General features: G+C 40.9%; 1 protein-coding gene across 5 annotated transcripts in view; it reads right to left on the reverse strand.

Moving 5' to 3' along the window:
- Nucleotides 1-12,710, reverse strand: part of LOC123499316 (homeotic protein Sex combs reduced-like) — an 87,093-nt gene extending 74,383 nt beyond the window's left edge. The window contains exons 1-2 of one of the 5 annotated variants that reach the window (XM_045247130.1): nt 11,542-12,710; nt 8,333-8,353 (exon numbers count right to left, since the gene is read on the reverse strand). In XM_045247130.1, the coding sequence (XP_045103065.1) occupies nt 8,333-8,353; nt 11,542-12,205 (685 nt within the window). In that variant the 5' untranslated portion in view covers nt 12,206-12,710. The remainder of the gene's footprint in view (nt 1-8,332; nt 8,354-11,541) is intronic. The other 4 variants (XM_045247132.1, XM_045247131.1, XM_045247133.1 and 1 more) reach the window with 4 other exon arrangements.
- Nucleotides 12,711-20,455: the final 7,745 nt, after the last annotated feature.

The raw sequence follows: 20,455 nt of genomic DNA on the forward strand, positions 1-20,455 counted from the left end.
ATCGAAATTTTCATGGAATAATTTTAGTGGATTGGATTTGCATAGACGCATTTGTACACTCACACCCAGACACCTTCCCCTCCGCCCGCTTCCCCCACCTCCCAGTTTCCATAATCCGCCTTGGCCGCTCCTGGAACAACGTGGCCATGAATGAGGTAGAGAGAGTCTATTAAAAGCGAGTCCACGCCGCCCTAGCTCTCACGGAAGGGATGGCGACTGATGCTCATCTGGCAAAGACAAATACCCAACACTCCCTTACACCCTTTATGATTCTAGGCGGCCGGGCCTAGACGCGCGTAGCCAGCCTTGCCTGGCCTGGCCTAGTGTGACCAGTTACTTTCCCTATTCCAAGTTGATAAGTGTTAAATGAACGGAAGGGCAACGCTCATTGTGTACTTATATGCCATTCACATGTAGCAAGACACTTTTTAGGAATTTTACATCATTTTGCTTTTCTTCATAACCTTTTGTTTAATCTTTTCTCTACTTTTTTTTTATTTGAAGATCCGATCTCTATTTCGATTTCTTATTTTTTTTCTTTATTTCATACCTTGTTAAATCAAATTTTTCGTTGGTTTTCCTTTTCCTTATTATCTTACTGCTTCAGTAAACCCGAAATGAAATGTTGTATTATGGCTAAAATGTGTTACCTATAATTACCCTCATAAAAAAAAGAACTACATTTAATTCATCATAAATATTTCAGACACGTATTTCGCATCAAGGTTCATCAGATTAGACAATAATAAAAAAATGCCGCCATTACCAAAGTCTGACTACCTAGTTAATTCTTTTCAGGTCTTGTAATTTATATATTTCGCAGGTCTCTGTTGTTCATGGAGACATTTAGCCATCAACAATTCCTCGTGTGCTTGTGGATCCTATTTCTTGTTGCCGTTCGTTGCTTTTTATGTTCATCTGAAATACACCATTAGGCAATTAACGACCCCCCGCGGCCTGGGTACGCCTCCTTATGGGACTGTGGAGACCTTGATCCTCCTCCTCCTCCTCCTCCTCCTCACTTCTGACATGGCCGCTCATGACTGCCTTAGGTGACTGTGTGTGTGTGTGTGTTATTTCATGCTTTATTTTCTACTATGTTATATGTGTTTTTGGTAATTACTCGCCTGTCTTTCAGTCTAGCAACTTCACTATATTGATTATTTACTTCAAATAATTGAATATTATGAAATTTAAAGTGTTGTCTTCGACATGACAAGAATACTTATTTTTGATTCAATGTTTTGTTATTATTATTATTATTATTATTATTATTATTATTATTATTATTATTATTATTATTATTATTATTATTATTGTTATTATTATTATTATTATTATTATTATTATTATTATTATTATTATTATTATTATTATTATTATTATTATTATTATTATTATTATTGTATTTATTATAAATATAAACATTATTATTGTTGTTGTTGTTGTTGTTATTATTATTATTATTATTATTATTATTATTATTATTATTATTATTATTATTATTATTATTATTATTATTATTATTATTATTATTATTATTATTATTATTATTATTAGTAGTAGTAGTAGTAGTAGTAGTAGTAGTAGTATCATCATCATGATTAACACTACAATTATTGTTATTATTATTATTATTATTATTATTATTATTATTATTATTATTATAGTAGTAGTAGTAGTAGTAGTAGTAGTAGTAGTAGTAGTAGTAGTAGTAGTAATACTAGTAGTAATAGTATTATCACTATCAGTATTATTAGTGTTGCTGTTATTATTAATAGTACTTGCAGTCGCTTATTTCTTGGTGTTAGTATCATTAATTATTGTTATTTTTCATATTACATTGCTTACCATTAACATTATCATTATCATTATTATTATCATAAAAACAAAGTGAAACGCACGGCATCAGATCACCACCGGCATCATCCCTACCAACGCACGCTAACATACAAAACACCTCCGTGTTGGAAGTATATAGCAACCACTGATCTGTGATTGAGAAACACTGCATTTTGTTGTCAAGGCCACTACAGCCGCGCCAGGTGCCCGTGGTGTCCCTGAGGCAACTCAGCGCCAGTCAGCACATGCCTCGCCTCATCACAAAAAGTAGCGAGATAAAAAAAAAAAAAAAAAAGAGAAAAAAAAAGAAAAGTGTGCATCTCAGCGATGACTCCCATGTTGTCTCATTTTACAGCTAGAGCTTCACCACAACGCGGCTCGACGGAACCCATGGAGAGAGAGAGAGAGAGAGAGAGAGAGAGAGAGAGAGAGAGAGAGAGAGAGAGAGAGAGAGAGAGACGGGCCATATAAACAAACACATGGACAGACAAACACACATGCATACACCCTGTATAGGCTGTGCTCCCCTAGGCAAGAGGGCCGTATAGGTGCTGGGACAAACAATAGAGGCGCATCACAGTAATGCCCGGATTTATGGCCCCCAACAATCATTAGCTAAGATAACGCGCGGGTGGCTGGTAGAGTACGCTGCTGTTACTAGCTGGTCCCTGTTTCCTTGCCTCTCCTCCTCCTCCTCCTCCTCCTCCTCCTCCTCCTCCTCCTCCTCCTCCTCCTCCTCCTCCTCCTCCTCTTCCTCCTCCTCTATCCTTGAAGGTACCTCGTGTGTGTGTGTGTGTGTGTGTGTGTGTGTGTGTGTGCTGTTGTTGAGTGACAGGCAAGAGGTTTCTATGCAGTTGCTTCAAGTTTAGGCGTGATTTTATGTGTACTTGTGTGGATTTTTATGAGGAGAAAAAACAGCAGGTACAAATCAGGTACAAATTTGAGAGAGAGAGAGAGAGAGAGAGAGAGAGAGAGAGAGACGGATAGACAGACAGACCGAGGGAGAGAAGGAGAGAGTGAGAGACGGTGGGAGGGGAATGTGGACCCTTGGCGGGCTGGTGATAATGTGTTTATGGTACCTGGTCGTAAATCTCCTGTTTGGCTCATGTGTTTCGGTGAATCTCAATGAGGTACAAATAAGGTACATGCAGTGGTGACTATCCTTACGTCCTCCTCTCCTCTCCCTCTTCTCCTTTAGTCGTAGTTCTCTTTCTTACTTCTTTTATCTTCCTTCAACATCTTTCTTCCCTTCATATTGTATCTAATCTTCCTTCTCATTCTCTTTCTTTTCATCCATATATTCTTTTTCCTTCACTTTATTCTATTCTACTGGAATCGTCTAAAAAAAAAAAACAATAAATGTGAAATTCTATTGTCAAAATGTTACATCCATGCTGGAAGATAATAAGGACTAACTTTTCCTACTTTGGCTTTCCTTTCGTTACAACAAATTGCAAGGAAGTTTATTGATAAAGAGGGAATGATAATGTACGGCTTCATGTATTGGAATGATGAATCAAGGAGTTCACCTGCAATCCGTTTCCCAAGTTTTGATATGAATATTGTGTTGTTGAAATAATAAGTAGGTTTGGAGAAGTTCGAGAAGTAATTTCATAATTTAATTCTTGTAATCTAGCATGAAACTGAGGTGTGTGTGTGTGTGTGTGTGTGTGTGTGTGTGTGTGTGTGTGTGTGTGTGTGTGTGTGTGTGTGTGTGTATCTGCATCTCCACATCTAACGTAGTTTGGCAGAATACTGATTAAGACTCTCTTAGTGTCCTTTCTTATTTACATTTATTCAGTGTGAATGTTACCTTGGCTGCTACATGAAGCCTTTTTTTATTCAATATTTATTACAGTACCGATTGTACGTATTGCGTTATATACTTCGTGATTTTAGTATTGCCATTGAAAATAGTAATGTATATTAAAGAGTAAAATCACGAAAAATAAAGTTTTATACTCGATTCACAGCGTTTTTGATATTATGTGTATGAATGACCCCCCCCAACACACACACTCACACACACACACACACACACACACACACACACACACACACACACACACACACACACACACACACACACACACACACACACACACACACACTCAGATCTTATCTCCTCGTTATTGTATTTCCGTTTTACGCGTTAAGTGGTATCTGTTCAGTAATTAACGTCGGCAATCAGATAATAAAGAGAAATCTGATTATCACTCATAATTGTTATTACCTGATATGATGATTATGCAGGTGTGTAGCTACACGTGTTTTTACCGATGAGCACACTTCGAGTTGTACATAAGCGTGAATATGTATGTGACCGCCGACCAATTGATATTATTCAGATCCTGTCTGCCAGCTGCCACCCTCATCTGCCTCTGGCCTTGACCAGCCTGACATCTTTACTACCGCTGACGGTCGTTCACAGCTTGATAAACAATACGATGAAAATTTTGATTATCCAGGTCGATGGAAAACTTACATGTCCTTTTGTTTTATCTTAGTCTGACTTTTTGCTAATAACCCTTTGTTCGCGACGGCCCATACCACATCCTCTAGCACTCGCTTTCTCCTTTGACAATATTTGATGGGCGTTGTGCCCCTCCATAAGTGGGGACTCTCGGGGCCACGGGAAGGGAGATTTCGTCCTTAATTATTTGTTATTGATTCACAGATGGAAATAAACGAGTAGACTTGAAAGAGGCTTCCCGCGCATTCTAACCAGAGAGCATTAATCATATGGCTCGTGTGTGAATTGATGGGGAACTAATCCCAACCACATGTGGGTGCTTGCCGCCGCCGCCATCACAGTGCGCGTTCACACAATGCACGCAATTTCAGTACATTCGATAAAACCACATCGCCACCCGTACACTTCTCCGGTGTGTTCCAGACGACTGTGTGCACTTTTCCGTTTTTATTTATTTATTTTCTTTATATGTGTCGGTCAAGGATTTCATTGAAACCTTCAGATAAGCATCAAATATTTTCTTTATTCGTTTTTTTTTTGTCATTTTTATTTTTTTGTAATAAAAAGGCATGGCAACACAACGCATTGGCGCCGCGACCCTCTAGATGAGATCTGGCACAGCATGGCGGCGGCGGCGATACCGACCCAGTGGCACATAGGAGACGTGTAAATGAGTTGTATGTTGATGTTTGAGGAATTTACGTCGATATCTTTTGGAGAGAGAGAGAGAGAGAGAGAGAGAGAGAGAGAGAGAGAGAGAGAGAGAGAGAGAGAGAGAGAGAGAGAGAGAGAGAGAGAGAGAGAGAGAGAGAGAGAGAGAGAGAGAGAGAGAGTATTGTATATATGAAGGAAAATATCTTGAAGAAAAAAATATCTTAACTTATTTTTTTGGATATATATAAACGCGGGCTGTGTGTGTGTGTGTGTGTGTGTGTGTGTGTGTGTGTGTGTGTGTGTGTGTGTGTGTGTGTGCGTCTGTGAGTGTAGGTGTGGGTTTGAGGGTCGGGTGTGGGGGTGTAGGTGAAAATAGTTATATTATTTTATATTAATTTTACTGAATTTTAAAATTCAAACCTACTTTATCAATCTTTATAACTCTATGTACCATTGTATTGTCTCAAAGCTCTAGTTCTTAGCAGATTTTTACTCAAGTTTTCCTGAGTATTCAACATTTTTTCTTTCTTTTCTTTTGTCGATGCTCTGTGGCCAACGCCAGCTGCAAGAGGGAACAGAGCCTAAGGCAAAAGGAACGACGCCATAATTAGAGAAGACAGTGCTGATAGTTTGTTCTCTCTCTCTCTCTCTCTCTCTCTCTCTCTCTCTCTCTCTCTCTCTCTCTCTCTCTCTCTCTCTCTCTCTCTCTCTCTCTCTCTCTCTCTCTCTCTCTCTCTCTCTTGATAAGTCTAAATCAGTCAGGGCCCGAATGACACTCCGTATATAATTTATCTATTGATATTTAGAAGTTTTAGATTCTATTCAGTGGCTTCCATTGAGAAATCAAACTTTAATTCAGTGAATAGCAATATTTGTCAAGACTTTTTTTTTCTGGTGTGGGAAAACTTTTCTTAAACTTCAGTTGTCTATTTTTTTTTTTTTTTTCAGGACACGGAAAACAACGTCTGACCTGAGTTTATCGAAAATGTTTCTCGTCTTAAAAGTTTTGTCTCGTTAGAGCAAGTAACTGTTTTGGAATGCCTGCAATTGATTATTATCCAGCTTAAACGGTGATATCGTCAGCTCATTAAAGCTTATTTAATATTCGTTATGAGCATCACTTCTGAACAGTAACGCAAATATGCTGAGAATAAAAAAAGAGATAAGCAAGTGTAATTTCAAGCACTTTTTTTTCATCTTTATGATTCAAATTACTATTACTAACCTCTCTAATTCGTATATATATATATATATATATATATATATATATATATATATATATATATATATATATATATATATATATATATATATATATATATATATATATATATATATATATATATATATATATATATACTGTATTTCCGCTTTTGACTCATAACAACGTACATGTTTCCTTAATTTCATACCATCGTATGTCTTTATTTTCATAATTTCGATATTGTCATTGTTTTCCTTTACTTCATTTTTTATGTATTTCCATATTTTTCTTATACACATTTCTTGTGCTACGGGCTCCTTTACTTTTATTTCATTTGTGTTTGATCTTATCTTTATTTATTCATTTTATTATATGTTTTTCTCTATTGTAGCTTAATTTTTGAACGTCAGTCAATTTCCTCTTATATAATATTTGTATTTTTCGCTCGTTTTATACTTGTTTTCTTAATTCATCTCTCTTTTTTCAATGCCCTTCATTATGTCCCTCCTCTTCTCTCCTATGGTATGGAGGGAACAATTAACACATTCTTCCCTCTGTTTGCTCTCTCGTGTTTGCCTCCGTTGCAGTGAGGGAGAGACAGGGGAGAGGCGAACAGAAAATAGATCATGACAAAGATGAAGGGGAAAATGTATTCTACAGGACGAGACTGACAATGAAGCGGAAGAGTAGAATAAAGACTAGGCATGGGGCGCGCGCGCGCACACACACACACACACACACACACACACACACACACACACACACACACACACACACACACACACACACACACACACACACACACACACTAAGCAACTTTAGTACAAAAGTTTCACAATGCCCTCCTAACTGTAAAATATTATATAAATCTCCCCTTCGCTTCTCAAAACGTGGGAGAAAATTCACTTCCCACATTATTTATTGCAAAAGGTTTTCATCTGCGCCGCCATGATGGAGCTGTGATTGCCACCTGCCACAAATTTAGACCTTCACACTTCAAGCTAATTTTACTGTTTCGTGATACCCGCAAAGGTTCTGACACCTCCTTGAAATTCAAATGCCTCTTTTTATTGCTATTTCAGTCGTTTTGAGAAGGTAAGCTGTCTTGCAAATGGTGATACAAAGTGTGAACAAAGTATTGCCACTTGCACTTCCATTTGCTTGTGATCTCTTTATTATTCCTCCTCGGAGTGTTTTAGGGGTTTCCAGGAACAAAGGTTCTAGATATGCACCTTAAGGCATAACTGAAATATTTCTCCAGATGACAAAGTAAAATAAAATAAGTTAGTTGAAATGCAGTGTGTATTATTTTAGCATATGCAGCTCATTTTACTGTTGCATTTCATACATCCACATCTACAAAATGCGCTTAACGTATACTGTCTTGTTTGAAATCTATCTAGAAAGAAAAATAAATATAACCAAATTGATAAGTCGGATGATTTTAATGTACTACTTGTGCTTGTGTTCCTTGTCATTCATCTCAAGAGAATAATACTTAACGCCGCCACCTCAGTCTGTGTCAATATGTCAGATTCCACCATTTCGCCACACCATTGGTTATCAGATCAGATGCGCCTGAATAGGATTACGAGAGAAAACTGCGCGCGAAGGTCATAATAGACAAGATCCTCAACGTCCCAGCGAGCGTCCACCACATAAATCCCACATGGACACAACTCACTGCGCCACCCTCTGCCGCTCGAAAGATTGAAACCCATAAACATGACAAAATAAAAGTCAAGTGGGTGTCGTGCATATGGTGATGGTGATGATGGTGACAGCGGTGGCCAGAATCAAGTAAAGACTTTATCGAGTGATGATGATGATTATGGTGATTTTTACTTAACAGTGCATATGGATTTCGAGTTCCGTCTGTCACATGTATATTTTTTTTGTTTGTCTCTACTTCCCTTTTTATCTTCCTCTCTCCTTGAATTTATGTATGTCTTTTGTTTTATTCAGTCTGCTCTGCCTCTAAGTTTTTTCCTTCTCCTATTCCTTATCTGTCAAGTTTGTTATGACACTAGTTTCCATTGTTTTGTGTTTTTATGTTCCTTTTGTTTTGTTTTTTTACGTGTTTCTGCATTCATTCATTGTATTCTATTGTTTTGTGTCTGCCTTTCTACTGTCTCCTCCTGTCCATCTCTTTCATTTACCTTCCTTCTTCGGTATTTGGTCTGGAATGCAAGAAAACATATATAAACATTTCATAATTGTGAATGCTCATTATTATTTAAATACACTTACTTGGTCATACGTGTGTGTGTGTGTGTGTGTGTGTGTGTGTGGGTGTGGGTGTGTGTGGGTGTGAATGGATAGATGGGTTTGTCGGTGTGTGTGAGTGAGTGTGTTTTGTTTGGTGGTATATAGTTTGCAATATCTGCGTGTTCGTTTGTTTGTGTGTGTTTCTGTGTGTGTGTGTGTGTGTGTGTGTGTGTGTGTGTGTGTGTGTGTGTGTGTGTGTGTGTGTGTGTGTGTGTGTAACCACCGTAACGTGCTTAATGTCATGGATAATAGACTCTGGGACTTATTACACACACAGAGAAGGGTACGAAATATGGTCTTTTTTATAGTGTAGGTTGAGTCCCCAGTAGTGGTCACCTTAATCACCACTTCAGAAAAAAATAAAAGACAAATAAACGTGGCTCGTCCAAAAAAAAAAAAAAAAAGCAAAAAGCAGCTGTCTACGTGCAGGAGTCTACATTCACAAAACTACTACATTTAGATATTTCGAGAAATATTACAAGCCACGAAAAATGTGATGATAAATGGAGTACAGAGCGCTCAGGCCTACCTCCCTACTACCTACCCTCTCTCCACCCTTCCCTCTCTAGTCGCCATCCCTCCTTCCCTCCCTCCCTCCCCTTCATTGCAAGCAGTTACCGTCGACCGAAGAATTTATGGGCGTGGTGCTCCTCGCGGCCGAACAAACACACATCTCGTATCAATTGCTCACTGATGATTATCGAATTGGTCCGGAGGTTCTTTATCTAGCGGTGACGGACGGCCGGCTCCGCGACACCTCCAGCCACGGCGTCCTTAATACACGCTATTATTACTTATTCCTTGCTGATATATGGGCGTCCTTGTGGAATTCGGCTTCTTAAGATTATTTATCGGAGGTCTACTCAGTGGGAGGCGCTGATACAGGAAAGGTGGAAGGAAGACAATGTGATCGTTTCCTTCTCCGATGAGCGGCAGCCGAAGCGCCGACGGAGGAAGGAAACGTGCTCTTTTCTTGTATTGCCATTCACACAGACATGATCTCGCTATGCCGATTACGTTTTTTAATTAAGAAATGAATGTTCGTGCTTCCTGCTATCACTGGCTCACCTGCACCACGTCGGGGAGTGAAGGAAGCGTGGAGGTGGGAGTGTCGGTATGGCGTGGAAGGTTCGCCGCCGCCGGGCTGGGAGTGCGGTCCGTCAGTATGTGCCGCTCACCCCTAACCGAACTCTATTGATTATCCCTCCAAATCCATTATATTTACCCCTCCTCGAGATCCATTAAGTAAGCGAAATTCTTATCAAGAATCGCACCGAATAACGACATAGTGATATATGCACTCTTATTATATTGTATTGATATAATAGTAAATAATATAATAAAAATACTAAGAGCTACCTTATCTAAAACATAAAAGCCTGTTGAATAACCTAAAGTAGAAAGTAAGAGCCAGTGTCGCTTTTCTTCCGTATCCACGCGGAGAAAAGTTGAGATTCACAATTGGCATTAGCAAGTGCGATAGTTCTGCCATAAATTTCTCGCTGGGTCGCAGGCCGTCCGTCCCCCTCTTGGCAACTTGACCCTCTGAGAAACATTTGCTTCTCCTGACACTGTTCGGCGGAGTTTTATGGTGGTAGAGGATGAAGGGCGTGTGGAGGATACCCATGCTCACAATACGAGGAGCCAAAAGGGATGAGATGAAGGGTATTATCTACACAATGCCAGAATGGGAGTTTTTTTGTGAGTGTTTGTTTGTGATTGAGAAATGTGTGGGTGAGTGTTGAGAATATTTTTTTTTTTTATTGTGTGTATGTATGTGTGTTAATTAATTTTCTCGTGCAGTATTATTATTCTTTTCAGTTGGGAGAATGTGATGAATTTTAGCATAACACATAACGAGTCACCAAATAAAAAGTTTTAAGGTTATGATTCCTATAAGGAAATAACATAACATAATTCATGAAGAGAGAAGATTCTCTAAGGACTATAATTTTTGACACTAGAATTAAATATATATTATCATACATGAACGAGGAAGAAAGTTTCCGTAGAATAAAACTTGAAAATAATAAATTCCTGATTCCTTTCCTATTGTCATGAAAAAAAACACTTTTTCTTAGAGAATTGTTAGCGCCACTGGCCGCCGCCTTCCACACCTCCGCAACTCACTGTCACCCATTAATCATTGCAATGAAAACTGAGAACTCCTTGACCTCTTTACCTATTAAGATTTCACCTAGCAGTGATCTCACCCAATCTCACCCCTCTTCCTAGTTTCTTCCCTTCCTTCGAGACTTTCCTCCTCTTCCCTGGAAACTTTGTCCACTCGGACTTGTCATAAATTCTCCGGCAGATCTATTTGTTGTCAATTTGTCAGGAGGGCACCACAGTTGACTCATTAAGACCGGGTTACTGCGGAGACAACACCCAACAGGACCCAAACCCTTCCCGCGCGGGACACCCTCCTCCCGGGACACAATTTATGACTCCCGGCCTTCCCCACCATGCTCGTTCTTGTGGTTACGGCTCTTGAAAGAGTGGGTTAGGTGTGTTAAGGAGCATCTTTATGACTTTATGGACTGTTTAGAGGTGGCAAAAGGATTGTTAAAGAAGGTGATGAGGTGATGGGGCGGTGAAGAGGAGCCGCCACCGCCACCGCCACGCCAGGAGTGAAGACCATGGAGCCTGGCCACCGTCCGCTCTGGGAATATTTACGACGGGGATCCTGCCGCCGCTCATATCTGTTTGTGTGTGTGTCTACATGTGCATATGTGTGTGTGTGTGTGTGTGTGTGTGTGTGTGTGTGTGTGTGTGTGTGTGTGTGTGTGTGTGTGTGTGTTTAAAGAAGTTCACAATCTCCCTTATGCTTCGGCTGTTATATGATAAATGTCTGTGATGCTGATGGAGCCATGCAATTTTATAAGGTATTAGTAAAGATTGTGAGACCGAGAAACAGGATAGCCATTATTTATATCTACAAAAAAAGGGGAATGAGGCAAGAGCCCCGGGAGACAGAGAGGAAGCAGGACCTGTGGAGGGAGAGGGCGGCTAATGTGTCACGGGTGAGCAAAAGGACATTAAAACTCACACATGGCGGGCTCAGAAACAACCTGTTCGTAAGATTTATGTGGCTACTCACTCTGGCCGAGGTGTACTCTCTTCATCCACGGGTAGATCTGTGGTTGTGTCTTAGTTGTTGATGAGCTTCCAGAACTCCCAGAGGCTCCTTCCAGACTCTCACCGCCTTCTGCTCCATCACCACCTCCGCCGGAGTTGTTGGTGTTGCCTCCGCCGCCCTGACTAGAGCTGTTTTGCTCGGAGCCGCTTCCGGAGCTACTCGAGCCGGGCCCGCTGCCGCCTGTCGAGACGGTCAAGTCCTGTGGGGAGCCAGCTGGGTTGGCCGAGGACTCTGGCGTAGAGGCAAACTTGCAGGAGGCGGAGGAATTAGATGCCTGCGGCGTTGAGGCGGGTGAGCTGGAGGTCTGGTGTAGGCGGCCCTGCACGGAGGGTCCCGGCGTAGAGCTGCCGCCAGAGCCACTCGGGGCCCCGACTGACGACCCTGACGCGGTCGACGCTGAAGTTCCCGTAGCGCCGCTACTACCGCCGGCGGAAAACTCGCTCCCGTTTGGAACAACTGATATTCCCGAAGGCGTATAACTTCCATATTGCAGGGGAGGTGAATAGCAATTGTTGTAACTGCTGAGTGAAGTACCGTAGTAGTCTGTGTTCACCACACTACCATCTTGTCCGCGCTGCTGTCCGTAGCAGGCGGACATAGAGTTCACGAACTGGTAGGAGCTCATCGCGGAAGTCCGCAGGTGATTAGCTCCTGGAGTGCCCTCGTGTCCACTGTTCCACCCAATGTTGATGAATTATGGCGACACTACTCGAAGGAAAACCTCTAGCACTTGCACATTACTCCATTTATGGGCTGGGAATACTACCACGTGACCGAAAGCGACCAATAGGAATGGCCGCATGAGTGGAGGTTAACAAGATAATGAGAGTGGTAGCGGGCGCAACGAGGTGGCCCGACCCGCGGACCTTGCGCGAGCCCTGCACCCCACTCCGAGCCTCCGACCACCGTCTCCGTCCGGATAAATTACGAGCAGTCGGAGCGCGCCTGGCCCCACCGAGCGCCCATGTGACGATGCACGACTATAAACAAACCGTAAATAAGAGCATGAGGGCCGGGGATGCGCAGCAGCGAGCCGGGCGCGCCGCCCGCGACATCTGTGAGCAGCGCGGCGAGTTAGTGGCGTGTGGCGGCCAGACGACGTGCAGGCGGGACGCTGGCAAGAGGGGACGCCGCCTTGGCAGAAGTGGGGCCGCGGCGCCTCCACTAGCGCTCAGTGAGGCGGGGGACGCCGGCTGGGGAGGGCTGCATCACCCCGCCCCGCGCCCGGCACTGGCACCGCCCACCCGTACCTCCCCCGGGGCCCGACCACCCGCCATCACCGCCTCCCCTTTGGCAACCCTCCTCCACTCGCCCCATGCATTCCATCCTCACTCTTATCACGGGTGACACCCTGTCGCGGTCCACGTTATTGCAACTTTGCTACTACTGCAGTCCCCTAGCACCTCCCTCGCGGTGCTTCCCCCGCCACGGTGGGTTGTTGTCTACCCTACACCTGTCTGCCACTCGCACACCTGCCTGACTGCTGCCGTTACCACCGTCTCTCCAACACCCCTTATATTAGCCAGTCGTTTTGGACTCTGAGCTTAGCTTGTGGGTATCATAGTCTATTGTTCCTGGCTCCACCTGAGTTAAAGGCAGGGCACATGTGGTTCGCCGAACTGGGTGAGCACCGATGCTGCCCAGGTGCAAGGGACACCATCTGATACAGAAAGTCTATCACTCATGAGCGACATCAACAACTGTCCCCCTAAACTAGCCGACGTCTCTCTATGACGGATGATAGCAGCGAAGGTGACCAGGTGTCGGTGTCCAATTAAGGCGTAACTAGGGCTTATTTCAGATTATACAAGACTAAAATGAGTTCGCTAGTTAGGATGAATTTAAGCGTTTTTCTCCCTTACACTTGCCTTTCCCCTCTGTCCACTATAGAGGATTATTAGACGGCAGCGTTAGGGGAGCTAAGTGCGAAAAGGATATGCATAGTGAAGAGTAGGGCGCGTGTTGAAGGAGAGGAGTGACAAAGCGACTTACTCACGAGGGAGAACCTGATGAAACTTGTAGGAAATCAAACTTTGTAAAACTAGAAAGCTGAATGACTCTCAGGTATGACTACTTACTAAGAAAAACACTTGACCAATACGTTGGTGGCAGCAAGTAAGAGTTCTGCAATAGAGGTACCAAGGTTGGGAGAGCTGAGTGAAGGCCCGGTATCCAGCAGCCGCGACACACGGGAGGAGCCTGGGCGCTGCGATAGTAATCAGATAAAGATCGACGTCCGCCGTGACTTGCGGTTCATCAACATCCCGCTGCTCATTATGATCCACCTTGATGGGAGGTCTGAGGGTCTGTCTGCGTGTACGAGGATGAGTTGCTCTTTTTATAGAGTAGTGGAAATACTCCAAGTAAGAAACTACGAATAGATTAAATAAGTTTGATATATTAGTCGCATATAAGTAAATAATAGTCTCTTGACAAATCTGATACATTAAAATGAATGATTGCGTGGAAATGTTGCTAAGAAAGCCTCATATTATACATCTTATAGCTGAATTTTAACGTAATAGAGTAGGGACCGACACGACAGACCTGATGTAAAAAGTCTCCGGAAATCGCCTGTTAGATATCATGATAACAGCTGACATTAAAGTTCAGGCTTGATAAATGAGGAGCAACTGGCCGTGACTTGTTACCCTCGAAGCTTTCCTTAATCCATCTCGTCATTACCAGCCTCGCAGCGATGGTGGCACTAAATCAAACCTACTTTTGTAATTAGGTGCAGTGTTATTAAAATCATTACAAGATTTGCATTTTCATGATGTCACGTGTGCAACTTAAACTTGTTTTAGTTACGTATTATTATCAAAATCCTACTTTCATGAAATCATTTATATCCTATTTAAACGGCGTACATCATGTAAGTGAAAAGTGAAAAATTTCCCTGAAATAAAAAAAAAAAAATAGTCGAAACAGTTTTATGTATTCTTGTTTTTCTTTCGTATTTGATATGTGACCATACATTTGTAAATCAAACCTTTTGAAGAATTCATTTGATTATCGTCTGTCTCTGTTTTCTTAGTAAGTTTTAGACGTTAGCAAGATATACTGTAGTAGTCCACACTTTTACCTAGGAAGTCAGCATAAGTGTTTTGATAGGGGGATGATCCGATGGAAAATAGCTGAACAAAAATGATAAATAACACCATAATAAGTGACGAATACTCGTAAGCCTGTTGTTAGGAGATAGAAATATACGTTCGCAATACACACACACACACACACACACACACACACACACACACACACACACACACACACACACACACACACACACACACACACACACACACACACACACACACACACACACACACACACACACACACATGAAATAAAATAAAATTAGATCTTATAGCGCCCAAACGGAACTCCTCGGGTAATCACCAAACCTTTTGGTGTCGTTCTGCATTGAAAGAGTTACAGTCACTCACGTACAGCCGCGTTTTATCAGAATACTTTATGAAGTATTGCTCAATACCTCTCGTTTGTGTTATTCTCACAGGTGTGATAAACACCTGCTGAACACACACAACTACACAGCCACACCTGTTTCTCACTTGCCACGTCATTATCGATACAAATATTTCATATACTATCAGTTTTCTTGTAAACTAAATGCTATTTATGAGCCGCGACGTAAATTAAGGATTTCTTAGGCTGATTTTATACATGATTGTCACGATACTATCTATTATTGTCTAGCCATTATCCAGATTCACTAGCACAGTCCATGTAGCTCACAAACTTTACTTATTTTTATGGAAGACTTCACATTAAAGTTTCAATGTACATTACTTAAATGACTTGGCCATGGTATTTACTTAAGAATATATGAAATGAGTGGTTACCTTGATTAGCTTTATAGTTAAGAATTTCCTTTGCTTCGATTAGTAAAAAAACTTGTAAAGTTATATATATATATATATATATATATATATATATATATATATATATATATATATATATATATATATATATATATATATATATATATACACACACACACACACACATCTTTCCCGATTAGTTACTAAAGGGTTTGCCAGCTATTACGTACAGTACTGGAATGATGGATATTGACTTCTTAACCTCTGGCCCAGGAAGCATGGTGTGTGCTGCCTGATGGATATTTCCCTCCTTTCCGAGCTCCTTCTCTCTGTTTGGGGTCATGAGATCTACATTTAGCATGTAAAGGTGCGACTCTTGTTATTCGATCTACATTTGTGTTTTGCCTCATCTGTAACCACCTCTCTATGTTACCGTTGTTCTTCACTTTTTTATGCTTCTTTCTAGCATTAATTTATTTTCATAATTTTTCCACATTTTGTTATTTTTCATTCCATTTTCTGTTTTTGCATGTTCTTTCATCCATATATTTTTCATCACATTTTTGTGTATTGCGTACTCTCCATTTTTTTTCTTCCTATTTCTCCTTATCTTCTCTCCCCGTTTTGTCTCTCCTTCCTTCACGTCGATGAGATATACGAACTTCAAGGAAAGACCAACGTTAGTCAGCACTTTCTTTACCACGCAGACGTCGACGGTGTGATTTGTAACGTTAGTTCCGCGGTTATGATTTATTCTCTATTCGCGACACTGCATTTTTAGGTTAACGTGATCACGTCTGTATATGTATGCGTATTAAGTGCGCTACTCGTCCAGACACTGAGAAAGAAATTTAAACAATGGATCGGATATAACACGGAAACACTAAGTTATATGTAGAGCTGCAGAGAGAGAAAGGCTCCTCATCCCCCAGAACACACTTATCCCGAAGGGCAAGACAATGAACAAAAATAGAGTGCTTTTTTTACTACAACAGCGCTGCAGGCAGGAAGTAACCTCTTCATCTCCCGAGAAGGAAGGAAAGGAAGGGGAAAAGACAGTGACGACTCGATAACTCAGAGAATATGGAGTTGGAATATATAGAAAGTGGAGTGGTGAAAACTTTTCTAACTTTCCCCTTATAAAACGAGTCGACATGGTTAGAAGAGGCGGTAATGAAAAGAAAATTCTGAATTTCAGGACAATGATAAAAGTGCGTTTCATCCAAGTCGCCGCTACTATTGCCGATTTTATTTCTTATTAGTCCTTTTTATCTAGGCGCCACTCACAACCTACGCTTGCTGAGTCACGTGCGCCACAGCAAAAATCACCATAGAAGAGAGAACATCTTAGCATACCCTTTGTTTTGACTGTAAGGTTCCTGTTGATATATCCGAGCCTCAGTATGGTATCCGTGTGAGGGCCGGGCGCTGTACTCCTATGCTATAGGAGGTCCTGGCAAGCGCTGCAGGGACAACGTCAGGTTTTTGGGACGCCTGACAATTTTCGGTCATAGCTCCTTCCTGTGTGTGTGTGTGTGTGTGTGTGTGTGTGTGTGTGTGTGTGTGTGTGTGGTCTTGCTGTGGTAGGTCTTTATGGTCATGTTATATGCTACCAAGAAGATGCTCCGTCATGCAATGAAGAGAAGTACTGATCTGTTTCAATATATATATATATATATATATATATATATATATATATATATATATATATATATATATATATATATATATATATATATATATATATATATATATATATATATATATATATATATATATATATATTTTTTTTTTTTTTTTGCACTGAAGATTCCTCACGTGAACGAAGCAATGAAAAGTGACAAACAGTCGTGAATGATTATGATACCTTGAAGAGGACTTTAGAAGGTAAATTCCAGAAGCTCAGGCTTAATGTACTTAATAAAGCGAGGACGAGATTTGAATATGCATAACATATTATACTTGGGAAAATGCTATTTTCTTTCATTTCTCTTCTCCTCCCAACCTGCCGCCCTGCTGTCATCCAACCACAACCCTCGCTCCTCCTCCCTACCTTGCCTTTCCTCCATCATTTCCTCCCACATCCTCTTCCCATCCTCTCTCTCCCTCCCTCTGCTGCCCACCACAACCTCACCCTCACCACAGTAACGGGACGGCACCCACGCAACCGCATCCTCCTCTTCTTCTTCCTCCTCCTCCTCCTCCTCCTCCTCCTCCTCCTCCTCCTCCTCCTCCTCCTCCTCCTCCTCCTCCTCCTCCGTGCCCACCTCTCGTCCCGCGTAGGCCTAGTAGGTCAGCTTCCCACTTTCTGTGATGACGTGAGGCCTGAGGGACAGGCCCTTGTTTCCTGTGCGCTCCTCCGTTTTCGACTCTTAAACACTGCTCTTCAAGTGTTTTCTTTATTCGGGCTTTATTCTTAATATATTTCCTTTGTGACTATGACAAAGTACTTTATCTATTGGCCGACGCAATTATTACTATTACTATTATCATTATTATTATTTGTTTATTATTTTTCTTATTGTTGTTATTACTCTCATTCTTATTTGATTCAAGATCTTCAAAAAAATGTACATTTTTTATCAGTAAATATCCTTAAATAATTTGTCTTTGCAACCGAGAGAATATAGGTTCCTTTAATTTTCCAGTGAATTTGCAAATCTACAACACTTGAAACACGACAAGTAGCAGTGACAAACTTTCGGCACCAACAACAGCAACACAACAATAATAGGGAATATTGATGGGTTCGTTTACAACAGATTATTTGAAATCTAATGTCAAGCAGAATGTGATTGCAACCTTATGTGCGTCAGTGGCCACTTGACAAAATGCATCCCCGAATTTTCTTTATATATATATATATATATATATATATATATATATATATATATATATATATATATATATATATATATATATATATATATATATATATATATATATATATATATATATATAGCCTTTATCATTATAACAAAGTTCACCGCTAACTTCATGTATAGAATAATTTCAACTCGGTCCTAACTTCTAAACTTCAGCGGAGCGATGGAAGACTTCGAACCATATTTTTCCACTGATAAGCGCCAAACTTTCAGGTGAACAGGGTGTCTCGCGGGACGAACACACTCAGTATAATTTTATCAGTCCGCGAGGAGGTGTGCATTTGTCTGACGTCACAACTCAATTACGAGGTCAGAGCGTATCTGGGAAGCTCTGACAAGCTGACATTGGCCAGGGTACACGACGCTAACGAGGGACCCAGTTCGGATAGGGGAGGTGAAGAGGAGGAGGAGGAGGAGGAGGAAGAAGAAGAAGAGGAGGAGCAAGAGGAGAGAGAGGAGGAGGAGGAGAAGGAGAATTAAGAATAGAAGGAAGACAAGGAGGAAGGGAGGAAGAAGAGGTAAAGGATAAGGACAACACGCTGGATTAGGGAAGGAAGATTAGAATGGCGCATGTTAGTTGCCGATGATGGAGTTAGAGTGATGGAAAGAGAGACTGAGGCTAGAAGTCTTGAAAAAATTATCTTGTTTAAGTAAAGAAACAAAAAAAAAATAATAAACGGGAAAAGCGACTGAAACACTTAGTAACCTAAGTGTTTAGGGCAGAGAGAGAGAGAGAGAGAGAGAGAGAGAGAGAGAGAGAGAGAGAGAGAGAGAGAGAGAGAGAGAGAGAATAAAAGAAGGAAGGCAGGTTATGTATGTTTACGAAAACAAAAGGTAAACACACAACACGTGATCCTTCACAGAGTACACAGATGTTACCACCACTACCACCATTACCACCATCTCTAAGAGAGAGAGAGAGAGAGGATAGTAAACATGTGCTCCTTTTTTCCTCATGGCCTAGAGAGGTTGGTATGTATATTGTGTCTCCAGAAACACATGCGGAGGAGATGCGAGATGAAGGGCAATGAGTGAGGAAGGTGGTGTTAAGCAGCGTAATGGGAAAATTTTAGTACCCATGTTTACAGGAATCATTCAGTTTTTTTCTATGCTATTGCTATTTTTTTTTTATTGCCTCGTTTATCTTTACTTCATATTCAGTCTTTCATCAAGTTACTCGTAGTTTCACTATTACCAATCCCTCCCTAAACCAAATTAACTTTTTTAACTCTCTAGGAAACTATTTTACTTTTTTTTCTCTTGTAAATGCAATACAGTATATCTTTTATTTTCGAACTTTTTAATATAAGCTACTTAAATAAACGATTTTACTTTCCTTTTGCTCATAAACTTAATACAATATATTGCATACCAAAAATTCCATGTACTCTCTCTTGGGAATGTATTTAACTCTTCCTATATTTACAAGTGGAAAACGACTGATCTAATACTTACAGGAACCTATACTAATACTATCTATGGAGATTGTTTTACTTTCCTTTCGCTCAGGAATACTGTGAAACAAATCTAATCAAACTCCAAACGCTCCTATGTGGAGAAGGAAACAAAGTATTTATTCTTGCCACAGTTTTCAGAGTGTGAATGAATGGATGGAGGGGGAGGTAAGGGATGGGTGCAATTTGATAGGGTTGAAGTAATAAATTGTATCGGGATGCATGATGGATTTTATTGCTAATGATATCTGGTATAGTGATTGTGTTTCGTCTATACTTAGGTGACGAGTGGGATGAATGTTATTAGTGTGAGAGGGTGACTTGCTGTAAAATAGAAGATGGAAAAATAGTGTTGGATTGTTTGAGAGAGAGAGAGAGAGAGAGAGAGAGAGAGAGAGAGAGAGAGAGATGAAATAATACCATAATTTCAGGACATTTTTCAGGTCTAATATCAAATACGTGTGACCCTTTGATCATCTGACAGTGTCCCCGTCGAGAGCACGGGGCAATGGAGTTCCTCGTACTTCTGGGGAATTCTTAAGACACAAGTCATTTTACGCTGCTATAGAAACCATTAGGAGAAAAACGATACACATGTTCCTCACTCCATCATATGCGATTGACATGCAACATCTATTACCAAATTACTACTTGGGCTCAAAGCAAGACAGGGCCATCACACACGTCGTCA

Source organism: Portunus trituberculatus, chromosome 49 (assembly GCF_017591435.1).
Source record: "Portunus trituberculatus isolate SZX2019 chromosome 49, ASM1759143v1, whole genome shotgun sequence".
In the NCBI taxonomy this organism is placed as follows: Eukaryota; Metazoa; Arthropoda; class Malacostraca; order Decapoda; family Portunidae; genus Portunus; species Portunus trituberculatus.